Source organism: Trichoderma ghanense (genome assembly GCF_004382785.1).
Source record: "Trichoderma ghanense strain CCMA-1212 chromosome Unknown scaffold_19, whole genome shotgun sequence".
NCBI classification, from domain to species: domain Eukaryota; kingdom Fungi; phylum Ascomycota; class Sordariomycetes; order Hypocreales; family Hypocreaceae; genus Trichoderma; species Trichoderma ghanense.
Window position 1 is genome coordinate 105,790 of NW_027395682.1, and position 12,063 is coordinate 117,852.

Consider the following 12,063-nt stretch of genomic DNA (forward strand, 5'->3'; position numbering starts at 1 on the left):
CGTCTCAACCCCCTGCTTATAAATCTGCAAGTCATTGACGTGTGTCGGAGACTCTGCGCATATTGCCATTCCGCATCTGCCAATCATTCTGCTGTCCCTCCGGATATATGCCATAAACGACCAGCAATGGCATCACCGATTGCCTGATGAGGGGGGACAGCATGATCCAGGAGGTTCAAGCGAAAAGAGAACGCTGACAAATGCGGGTCTCGGACTCGGAGACTCGGAGTCAAGGACCTTGTCCGCGCCGATGGAGGTGCAACTCCAGATGATTGAGGAAACTTCTGGCATCAGTATGATGATGTAAAGAGCCTTGGGTATGCTCGTTCGACCCTATGATTCGTTCTCGTCATTAGTTGAGCTTTCCCCATCTTTAGCTGACTGGGTATGGATTGATACGCAGGACTAAGCAGCTCTCATGGCATGTCGAATTGCCAGCCAGAGTCAACTGTCCAGTCTCATCAATCTGAAGAAGTCGACCTTATTATGCCTTCGGAATTGGAAATTCCTAAATCGTCGTTGAGTCGCGTGTCAATTTGCACCCTCCACTTCCACTTGTGGCTGTTGCACAACTCACGGAGTGCGGAGTGAGATTTTGGGGCATGATCACCAAACGCCATCCCGTCCGCCACTTGCATAAGCCCAAGGAACCGCCCGGTTGATCCAAGCACTAGTGTTTGTCCGCTCCGCGAACAAGGATGGCGCAATTCCGCCCGAGTTCTCCGTCCGGAGATATCTCTGGGGAAATCTGCCAAGAAGAAGGCACAAGGCGACAATCTCAAGGACCGGCTGAGGCTTGAGGTGTTATGTCTTTGTTTCTGCGTGCTCGAAAGGCGGCTCGATTCTTCTTCTTCTTGTTCGCGTTGAATCCTGTAAAAGTACACAATGTGAAAGTTCATATACCTTCTGCGGAGATGATGCGGGGATGATGCGGAACTACCACTGATGAAAAGGACATGGCAAAGAAGCCAACCGCCGATATCGACACACAAGGTGCATCAAGCAAACATCGAGCAAAATAATAGCGAGGAGCACATCCAGAATGACGTTTGAAGCAGATATACTCATGATCAGGAACTCTTTATAGTCGGGCCCCTTTCTGAAGCCTGTATCCCGATGCCAAATCCTCTACTTCCATTTCCCCGATTATACGTTACCGCGATGCTACCTAAAATAGACAGACAGTCACGGCCCCGGCGGAATACAACATTCAATCTTACAAAGGTGGACTACTTCGAAGCAATGGCAAAGAAATGCATAGCGTCCTGAGAGAACGTGGAACAGAGCAACTACCAAGCGTCAAGCGCCGGGCCGAGTGTCGAGCTATCGAGTTGAGATTGTCACCTCGTACAGTGCCTCGTATTACTTGATCCATAGAGCCTGCATACAAAGTGGAGGATGTCGTCGCGGAAACCGGAGGATACGACAACGATAGTAAGCACATTCAGAGAACTGTCAATTGCCTCAGGAATCCTTCTACTGGATTGTTGCAACTGCTGCCAAAATAGGTGAGTTGTTGATGTGAAAAAGGAAAAGGATTCGACATGCCTGACATGTAGTATGTTACCTATCTTTGAATACTAACCTCTCCATACGAGAAACGGCAGGCTCATCACGAGATGTTACATACGTCCACAGCGTTTTCCCATCCGAGATGCACAATTTTCCTGCCGCCGTCAACTTCAGACGCTTCCCCCCGTCAAGTGGAGATCTCAAGTATCGCGCAATTGGCGCAAAATCTCACCGCGCGGGATGAGACTCCAAGACTGTACGATATTATCTTACTGGGTTGCAACGTTACTCGTTTGTGAGACATGTTCATACCAGGCGTACATGTACTACCTTGCATCGTGAGGGGAGAAATAGATAGGCATTGATGGGAGAGAGGAGTGGTATAAGTGAAAGCATGATCGAAAAGTCTAGTAGCTGTTTACAAACTTGGCCTCCATCTGCCACGTCTTAACAGAATCCTATCACCAGAAACCATCATGGTTGATGATAAAGCGACTGCACGGTCGACAACAGTCCACATACCGGTAGATGTCACAAAGCCATACCTACCGCAGGGACCACCAGACGGAATCACACTCCTATCGCCCGCCGAGATTGATCAACGAACAGATGAGGAGATTGCGGCATGGCTCCAGAAGCGCCATCCCGTGACTTCAGAGAAGAACATCTGGGGGTTCTGGCATAATGGCTTCGCCCAGATGAAGCCTTGGACCTAGCGGAACGTCATCAACTGGGTTCGCCGCTTGGGCCCTGAGTGGACCGTCCACTCGATCGACGATGTGGACGGCTCAGACAAACGTCTTGAACTACGTTGAGGAGTCGTACTTCCCAAAGACGCCCCTCGAGGGCACGATGGACGGCCACAAGGCGCATATGGGAGACTTGGTTCGTCTGCCTTTACTGTGGAAATACGGCGGCGTGTGGATGGACGTGGGCCTCATCCTGATGCGCCATGTCGACGACATCTGCTGGAAGCGCATCGAGGACCCAGAGTCGCCCTACGAACTGAGTGCGGTAGCATTGATGCACTTGCCAGGCACTTACACACCGCTCAACGGCTTCCTAGGCACGAAAAGCAGCAATCCATTCATCAAGAGGTGGCACGACGTCTATCTCGCGCTGTGGGCAGACGGAGTCACCAACGCAACGGGCTTCCACGAGCATCCCCTGCTCCGGCATCTGCCGCTGTTCAAGCCCGATATGTCCACGGTCAACCTAAAGGACGACATCAGATTTGACCCCGTGTTCTTCTCCGACTACGTGGCGCACTACCTGTGCTGCGAGCGCATCCGCAAGCTCATCGATCCCAACGACGGCTTCAACGGCCCGGACTGGTACGACAAGCACATGCTCATCTTTGACGCGGCAGACGAGATGCTGTACGCCCAGGTCATCACGAAATGGGATGTGGATAAGCAAGACGAGGGAGGTGAAGAAGCTGGAGTGGCAGAATCCGGAGGAGGAGACTTTTACGATTGGGTATTTGGAGCCTGTGCAGCAGTGATTGAGCTCTGTCTGTCATGTCTAACGGGATGCTGTCGTCACTGCGGTTTTGCTCCGGTCAAGTACTGCGGTAAGGGACGAAATCCTTCTCGGAAGGACATGATTCTCATAACCTATATAGAGATGTCGGTCATCAGCATAGGAAAGAATTAGCTAATAGCTCGGAACCTCCCTACTTCTAAGTGCCATCTCCTTCTAGATACGAGTCTAGAAATATCAAGATTAGGAGTATCAACTTGAACATATCATATCATACCAAAGCGGTTTGCAGAAAAACAGGGAACAGAGACGACATGAACACACATTAAGACCAACCATGCGCACATAAATGCGACGTCTATCACTAAATGCTACACCTGAACGATGCTCTTGTTTGGCTAATATGTGTCTATATTTATTTTGCAGCCCCTATCTTTTACAAACCACTTGCATACCTTGTACACGATCTTTAACGCCATATCGGCTTCATCGCAGAACAGACAAATAGGAATTACGGGGTACATTGCCAAAGTGAGAGCCCGATTGGCCAATTGCTAGGATCACACGTAGCACTACCTAGCAATCAACGTGGTGCTGTATGCGGGGTCAGAGAGACGGACAGATATAAATCGTACTCTTACATGAATCAGTGTAACCCAACAACGATTTGTTGCTTTTAATCCTCACTCAACAGTTCGAAGAAATATTGCATTCGCGATGCCCTACTCTCTGAAAGGAAGAAATGTCCTGGTCACCGGTGGCTCCAGGTCAGTAAAATCCGTCTTCTCATGTGTCATGGCGGAGAGCTGCAATGTGTGCTAACCACCCAGGAAGAGGCCTCGGGGCCGTCATCTGCAAGAAGTTCGCCGAAGAGGGAGCCAATATTGCCATCAACTACTTCTCCAATGCCGATGCTGCTCAGGAAGTGGCTGATTCACTACAGCAGTACTCTGTCAAGACATTCATCGTCCAGGGTGTATGTATCTACCAATCGTGCTTTATATGTACTCTCTGCTACCCTTGTGGATACTAACATCGCAATTGATAGGACGCTGAGAAGAGGGAGGATAATGTTCGTGTAGTCCAGGAGACTGTCAAGAACCTCGGCGGGCTAGACATCATCATTGCGAATGCCGGTTGGACCAAGATGTCTCCTTTTGCCGATCTGCATGCGTTGACCGACGAGGAATGGAACAGGGTAAAGGATGACACCAGAAGGTCACATGGGACATAACGCAGCTAATCGAGTTGACAGTGCTGGGCAGGCAATGTCATGTCCCATCTGCAGCTCATGCAGGAAGCAGCGCCCATCTTCAATGCGAATCCCGATGGTGGCGTCTACTTGATCACCTCTTCCATCGCCGTAAGCAGAGAAAATCAATCATCTCTGAGATGGGAGCGTGTTACTGATTAAGACCTAATAGGGCGCCTCCCAGAGCGGCAGCAGCATGGCTTATTCCGTGACAAAGGCCGCCGGCCTGCAACTCATGAAGAACCTCGCATACACGCAAGGTCCCAAGATTCGAGTCAATGCCGTTCTTCCCGGCCTGTTATTGACTGAATGGGTGTGTTCTGCCTCCAGGATATACACATCGGGTATAAGTTTCTTGGTAGACGCTTACCAGCTTTGCACAGGGCCGACTTTTCCCGGAAGAAGTCATCGAGGGATACAAAAGGATATCTACACTTCGAGATGTGGTATGGGAAGATCTTTCTTTCTCATTTGGAACGACGTCAAGTCTGACCATTTAGGTTAATTTCGATGACTGTGCCGATGCATTCATTTCTTTGGCCAAGAATGGTTCCATGACTGGCCAGCAGATTGTCGTTGGTAAGTGTCATGTCTCTGAGCCCTCTGACGATGCTGACTGACCATTGCAGATTCTGGCGCCGTCTTGGGCCACCCCGGGGCGAAACCTTTGCATAGATTAGAGTAGATGGGGTGCCCGATGGATGGATGACGTATCATATACATTGTTGGAAGCACATGCCCAAGCAGAACAACTACTACATACACCATGTTCACTTTTGGAGTCGCATCAACGTACTTAGGACGTTATGCAGTGCCGGTGCCGAGACTGGGAACTCATATCACTACACAGATAGTAGTAGCTTCCCAGACACGGAAATTGTCAATCACCAGGCTATGATCAGACTGTACATTGCCAATGAAGAGTCATTATTGATGCGAATCATGTTTGCTCGATGTATGTCATAAGTGCCCGGGTTAAGAGTGATTAACAGTGGATCACTTACATGCCAAGAGATGCAAGATGCTCAAACCCGAATCATTCACACAAACTTCAAGCTCCCGCCGCCCCTCCTCCATGCAATACCCATGTTATCATTCGAAAGCGTAGTAAACAAAAGGACCTGCTTTCCCCCCTTATGTGATCACCAACAAACGGTCTCCATCGTGTATAAATCCACCGACACTTCCGCCGCTATCCCAATCCCCCCCCTCTTCTCTGCATACCTCCATCCCTCGTTCAAGCTGGTCTATCGTCCACAATCATGGTTCGACGCCTCCACTTGATAAGATCCCAAGGACTGTTTCGAGATAGTGTGCCTACCGTCGTCCTTGAGCCTTCCGCCTAACCCGATTTTCTTTTCTAAGAAAACACTATGTAAGCGGGACGCTGCCAGGTGAAGTACTGACAAGCCGTAATTTGAGACCTCTGCTAGCGAATAGGACACCATTCGAAGATAGTTTGCTTCTGGCGCATCTAGGCCTGCAAATCTGCGTTAGATACTTCGCTGCAGAGTAGAATTAGAAAAAGATGGAGTAGGGAAACCATGTGCATTCTGTACTTGCGATTTACTGTGGTTAGATCAACGTTATCGTACAATGTACACGTAGTTCCTGTTTCTCCGAGTGCGAGCATGAAGCGGGGGGGAATCAGCTGGTATGAAGGGAGCTTTCACTGCCACCTCGGTTCTCCTCGGACGTGTTCCGCGCACTTTCACTCAACGTTTGATGGCCTTGATATGCAGCTTTGGTTGTAACAGCAATTGTGAAGATTCGTTGTTGCTTTTACTCTATAGAAGGGCCGATTCTCAGTTGCGGCGCTGAGACGAACAGGGCTTCAGTCAATGACTGACAATGAGGCTGCCAATCATGAGGCTGATCACCATGTATTGTGCCATGGCTGCATATGCATGCTGCATGGGCCGCTTGAATGCTGGCAGGATGTGATCGTTTAAGCGTGACGAAGAGGCAAAGTGTCGTCTTCTCATGAGTTGAAGCCGGGATTTTTCACAAATGTGAGAGTTGGTCGTTAAGGGGGCAATTGGAGAATAGGCTGTCCAGAGTCGAACTCCAGGTCCTCTATTGAACAGACTGACAGTGAGGATTAACCAGCAACCTGTTGAGCTAGCTGTTGGCAAGGGCTAAAGGCCCCTCCAAGGTCCTTCTTGCTGAGATGGGGGGATGAGGCATCTGATAACAGGAGCATGGAAGTGGATGCACCAGCCTCTCCTCGGGTGGCGCTTTAGGGAACAATAGCCTGAAGTGGACATCACTGACGGCGAAAGTATTACAGTATGTTGGCCTAAGCGTCTCCCACTCTTTCTATGTGGTCTAATTAGGGATTCCCTGTGTTGTTGCCCTGCACTCGAAGCGTCCGCTCTATGTACTGGCCTGAGTGAAATCGTAAAACCAGGCGAAGAAGTATCAGGAGAGCGTTCTGTCTTACAGCCTGAGTGGAGGGGTCGAGATATTCCCTGATTGCTATCCTACGGTGCGAACTTCAGAGTGCTTCACCACAACCATGATTGCCATCCATGGATACGTTTGACACTAAACCTCAAGGTACCGTATTCAAAACCTTGCATAGAGCGAGAATATGACCTACCAATGGCTAAAACTCTAGAAAAAGGAAGTAACCAGTAAAGAAGATATTTTACAAAATGGGATCTCCTTAGATACTTCTACTATAAACTCTCGTATATCTATGATGCCGACTACCACTTACTGAAGGACAAATTAAACCTTTATGTCGGCATCCACTCCAAGCCACACCCCTCAACGAGCACCTTCAACCCCATAACCTTTTCCAGATCTTCTCAACACGTCCAACAAGCCTCGGAGATCGGGAAGAAGACCTAGGAGTGGATTTGCGTAATGACTAGAACCACTTCCCCAGAATGATCCAATGCTTTTAGCTCTCTCTGTTTAATCTCAATCGAGGATAGTTCTCACACGGAGTCGTTTGTTACGGATCTTTAAAGTGCTCACTAGTCAGGGGATGGGAGCCTAGTCTGGCCCACCTGAGATGACGAGAATGTTTACGTCAACGTCATCTTCAGCTTACAAGCACGAAGCACCTCTTCTCCGAGAATCGTCTCAACTCTTCCTTTCTTCTTCAACGATCATCATGTCAGAACGAAGCAAACGACGCAAACTCAACCCTCAAACGCCAGCAAGCCCAGAATTAGCACCAGACTCATCACCAAATCCGCCCAACATAGAAACCATCCCAGACAAGATCCTGCTTAATATCATCACCCATCTTCCCGGCCTCGACACCCTCTGGAATCTCCTCACCGCATCGCCGCGCTGCTTCCGCCTCTTCAACAATCAACCCGTCGCCCTTATCGAACAAATCTTCTCCAGCCCAACGTCAATTCTACCTCCAAAAGCCCAAGAATTGGTGCGTGCCGTAATCCTCACCAGGGGCGGCACTCTTCCATTCAAGAACCTGCATGAATTCAAGTATCACTTCATACACCACAAAACACCCGTCCAAACAATCAGGGACAAAACATGCGTCAACCTCAATCCCGAAACCTTAACAAACCACAGCATACCCCCCTCAGTGTATCTCTCCGTCGTCGCAACAGCACATCACATCTCCGCCCTCGCACACGCCTGTCTAAAATTCTACCTCTCCCAAATCCACAACCCCAACGTCTTCGCCCCTCAACACGCACAGCTCCCGCTCCCAGAGTACCGCCTACGGGGCTCGAATCCTCCAGAGGGCGATACAACGCCTGCATGGCATCAGGTATTCTTCGGAGTGCCGTATGAGGTCGTTGATGCTGGACCGCCGAGTTGGGTGGAGGAGATGCGTGCTGTGCGGGCGTTGTGGGTGATTCAGTTGGTTGGAGACGTGCGCTGTCTCGTCTTGAAGGATTTGACTGCATCGGGATGGTCGTATGATGATATTAACAGGACGCTGCCGAAATGGGCGGATGCGCTTGCTCACGATGGATCCATGACCAGTGGTGCTGAAGAGATACGAACCGTGCTGGCATATCTCGAGAACCTGGGCATCACAAACAAGGGACAACCATTCTATAAACTACCAAAGCTCCCTTCCGACGCAAAGCCCGTCAATCCAGTCCCTCCCCTCCCAGACCCCTGCGAAGCAACATGGGGCGGCATCGGAATCATCTACAACCACGGCCACGAAATCATCAAACTCCGCCCTCCGCCCTCCGCCCTCCAACGCGCCTCAGGTCCCCAACTAAGCAAATCCTCCCTCCTCGGCCAAACAAGAAGCAGTCTCGAAAGCGAAAGCCCAGCAGTGACCACACTTCGACACTTTACCGATGGGAAAAGCAGATACGGCTTGCCCATTACGAATGCGAGGTTGGAGACGTATAGGCCGTTTGGGCTGGCGCTGTGGGATAGGAGGAGGTTGTGTCTTTTGGGGCTGTTGGGGGAGGGACGGATGGAGGAGAGGGATCTTGATTATTATTGCTTTGCGTGGGAGAGTTTGATGGATGGGGAGTGGGTGAGGCATGTGAGGAGGGTGTTGAGGGAGGGGGTGGGGTTGGAGGGAGAGGAGGGTGGTGATGGATCTGGATCTGGATCTGAGGAGGACGAGGACGATGATGACGACGACTATCTTGATGATGAGTAGATGTTGATATCGGTTCGAGGCGCCATCTCGTAACCCTTGACAGGACGATTTCTCGTTATGAAATCCTTCTCTGTTATACGCACCTAGGTACGTATAACAACATTTACCCCTTCACAAAACGTCAGCATAAACGACACAAACATCCTTCAAACCAACCATTAAAAGCACAAATAAAGCGCAAATCCCACCTACAAGCCCATCCCATCCTGCCCCTTCTAAATCTTCTTAATCAAACATGTCAAATCGTGAATCCGATAAGAACACGCATCCTCCCCCCCAACGCCGCCCCCAAACACGGCACGTCTTCGTCTGCCCTACATCTTGCACCATCCACAACTAACCAATTCATTGGCTGCCCCCCTGTGCTGCCGTCTCGTTATCTAGACGACCTGCGTGCTTCGTCACACCGCCAGTCTTTCTTGTGTGTGACCTGAGATGAGATGGACGGGCGTGATTTGACATTGCTTTCACCTTGCAATGCATGCTGCAGAGTGTAAGTGTAATTGTGCGTCTTGCTGCGTTGACAATGCCGTTGGTGCGTGTCAACGGTCTGGAAGATGCGTCGGAGGGGTGGGTAGATGACATCGAGGATCACAAATTGGGCAATAGCTGTTGAAATCGCCGGTAAATGAGTGAAGTTCTTATGGAAAGAAAAGTGATGGTAGCATTCCCAACGCCACCAGCACCAGATGCGTCTATCGCTAGCAAGTTTCAGCCAGTATTATCCTGTAGAAAATGAAACCCAAAGCATAAGAAATCTTGAACGCGGGGTGTGAACCCAAGTCCAACCTCGTCAACATTCTTTCAGATGCCAGAACCCAAGCAAGCCATAGATAGCCAAGCAAAACCCTAAAGTAGAAAGAAGAGAAGATGGAACGTCGTCGGTCAAACCCGTCTATATCACGATGCCCCGCTGGCTCCAGCCGCCCTTGCCCTTCCAAGCCCACAGCAGCATAAAGCACGCAGCGATCACGCAGAGCCCCTCGGCCCAGAAAGTGGCCGCGTAACAATGCTTCCCGTAGCAAACAGAATCATCGGAGCTGCCGTCGCCACCGTCGCCGTGATCGTCGCCGAGGTGTGACGGGACCGTCGTGTGCCGTGCCCCAGCCTCGTACACCGCCGAGTAGACGAGGCCCCAGAAAGTCGACCCGAAAGCGGGCAACATGGCAATGATGCCGAAATTGGTGGCAAAGTTCTCGACGCCCCAGATAATGGTCACGATGAGCGGCGTCAGGCTGAAGATGGCACCGTAACCGGCCCCAACGAGGCCCGACACAACCCAGAATCGATCGGCATGGTTCTGGGCCGCACCGCTGGCGAGGAACAAGAGACCAATCGCGAGGAGGACGGCAAAGAAAAGCATAAAGACCACGCGGGAGATGGCAAAGCGCTTGAGCGGCGATGAAGGGCGCGTGGGAGCGACCTGAATGTGCTGCGTCTCTGGTGCCGGAGCCAGGATATCCGTCAGCGTGCCAATCATGAGGCGCGCCAGGGTGCTGGTAACACCAAAGACCGAAACATGGGTGGCAGCCGACGTCTTGTGATTGACGTCCTCGGTAATGGGAGGCGTGAGCGTGCCGATGACGGTGCCGAGGTTGTTGATAAAGGCCTCGCCGGGCCCAATCATGAGCAGGAAAGCCAACGCAAACGGCCACATGGTGTGGTCGCCCAAGAAGCGGCGCGTCTCTGCGTTGAGTACCCAGTTCTTCTTCCACCGTGCATCATCGCCGGCATTTTCCTCACCGTCCTCCTCAGCGTTGGCGGGAATGGCACCGTAGCCCGAGATGGACCTCCGGCTTTCGGACGACCGGGCGAGCAAGGAGCTCCCATCGAGTAGGCCGCTCTGCTCCAGCTCCTCGATGGCTTCCTCAATCAGGTCCTGCTCGTCGACAACCTTGAGGGTAAACACGCCCAGGATGCCAATGACGAAGAGCAGCACGGCCAGAAAGACAAAGAAGCGGAACACGTCGACGTCGCCCTTGGACCCGTCAGAGTTCCTCTCGTAGAGAAAGCGGCTGGCAAACTGACTCAGCCACATGCCGCTGAGGCCGAAGCCGGTGATGGGCATGGCCAGGGCCAGTCCCCTATACTTGCCCTTGCCAAAGTTCTTTGCGCACGTCGATACGGAGCTGATGTACATGGCACAGGTGCCGGCGCCGATCATGATGAAGGCGAGCACCATGAGCGGGTACGACCAGCCGTTCTCGGCGCCGTGGGACTTGCCCAGCGTGTTGTACTCGTAGTCGAGCTTCTTGTAGATGCCCGCCGCCAGGCCGTAGCCGCCGCCAAAGAGCACGGCCGACAGCAGGGCCAGCGGCGCGACGCCCACGCGGTCGCAGACGTAGCCCATGACGGAGATGGGCAGGTAGAGGGCGAGCGAGCTGCCGATGGCGACGCCGTTGACCTGGAACTGCGTGTAATGCAGCCGCGAGAGAAACTTGGGCGCGTAGAGCGAGAAGACGACGATGGAGCCGGCGCAGAGGGCCGCGATGGTGGCGGACACGAGGGACACGAAGCGCATGATCTGCTTGGTTCTTATCCGGCGGCGGCGCTGCACGGGGTCGGAGGCGCCGGACGAGGCGTCGGCCTCGTCTTCGCTGGAGAGGACGGAGGAGTGGTCGTCATCGTGGAAGGACGTGGGCGCTGTCGGGTAGATGAACTGCTGGTGGTCGGGGGGTGAAGCCGAGGCCGGCATCGCGATGGGTTTCGAGGAGGAGCGGCCGCGATGCGCAGCAAGGCAACGGATAGGTCGGATGGATAGAGGCTTATAAAGGAATTGGCATCGCTGATTGCTACAAGGCGAAGAATGAAGAAGAGTAGAGAAAGAATGGAAGAGAAGCGAAGGAGAGGGGGCGGCAGATGGCAGTGATGAAGAGAGGTAGGACGAGGAGATGACGGAATCGAGTAGCACGGGAGATGGAGGACAAAAGGGTGCACCAGCTCGCATTGGTTGCAGGTGAGGTGAGACAAGCCGAGCTCTTATCAGCGATAGCGTGACTGCCGATAGCGTCCCGTCACAGGTGCTTTGAGCGCTGAAAGTCCGGGGTCGAACGGAGCTTGGAGCTCTTGAGCCCTGTAGCGGCCGTCGTGACACACCGCACGCCCCTGTAGCCTCGCCCCCCAGCTGTCCATTCAGCGGCTTCCGTAGTGGTTCCCGCAGTGGAGACTCGGGGCTGGCTAGGGGGCTGCTCCAGCAGGGACC

General features: G+C 52.2%; 5 protein-coding genes across 5 annotated transcripts; 4 read left to right on the plus strand and 1 right to left on the minus strand.

The window, feature by feature from the left end:
• Positions 1-1,988: 1,988 nt before the first annotated feature.
• Positions 1,989-2,228, plus strand: CCMA1212_009836 (uncharacterized protein; the record flags this gene model as incomplete). Its single annotated transcript, XM_073706900.1, has 1 exon — positions 1,989-2,228. The coding sequence occupies one exon, from the start codon at positions 1,989-1,991 to the stop codon at positions 2,226-2,228; it is 240 nt and encodes a 79-aa protein (XP_073554557.1).
• Positions 2,229-2,289: 61 nt separating this feature from the next.
• On the plus strand, positions 2,290-3,168 carry CCMA1212_009837 (uncharacterized protein; the record flags this gene model as incomplete). Its single annotated transcript, XM_073706901.1, has 1 exon — positions 2,290-3,168. The coding sequence occupies one exon, from the start codon at positions 2,290-2,292 to the stop codon at positions 3,166-3,168; it is 879 nt and encodes a 292-aa protein (XP_073554558.1).
• Positions 3,169-3,711: 543 nt separating this feature from the next.
• Positions 3,712-4,931, plus strand: CCMA1212_009838 (uncharacterized protein; the record flags this gene model as incomplete). Its single annotated transcript, XM_073706902.1, has 8 exons — positions 3,712-3,761; positions 3,829-3,970; positions 4,043-4,192; positions 4,250-4,357; positions 4,419-4,559; positions 4,609-4,692; positions 4,747-4,825; positions 4,876-4,931. 8 exons carry the CDS (start codon positions 3,712-3,714, stop codon positions 4,929-4,931), a joined length of 810 nt encoding a protein of 269 aa, XP_073554555.1.
• Positions 4,932-7,370: 2,439 nt separating this feature from the next.
• CCMA1212_009839 (uncharacterized protein) lies at positions 7,371-8,861 on the plus strand (the record flags this gene model as incomplete). The annotated part of the gene is made up of 1 exon (XM_073706903.1): positions 7,371-8,861. One exon carries the CDS (start codon positions 7,371-7,373, stop codon positions 8,859-8,861), a length of 1,491 nt encoding a protein of 496 aa, XP_073554556.1.
• Positions 8,862-9,756: 895 nt separating this feature from the next.
• Positions 9,757-11,556, minus strand: CCMA1212_009840 (putative transporter MCH1; the record flags this gene model as incomplete). The annotated part of the gene is made up of 1 exon (XM_073706904.1): positions 9,757-11,556. One exon carries the CDS (start codon positions 11,554-11,556, stop codon positions 9,757-9,759), a length of 1,800 nt encoding a protein of 599 aa, XP_073554614.1.
• Positions 11,557-12,063: the final 507 nt, after the last annotated feature.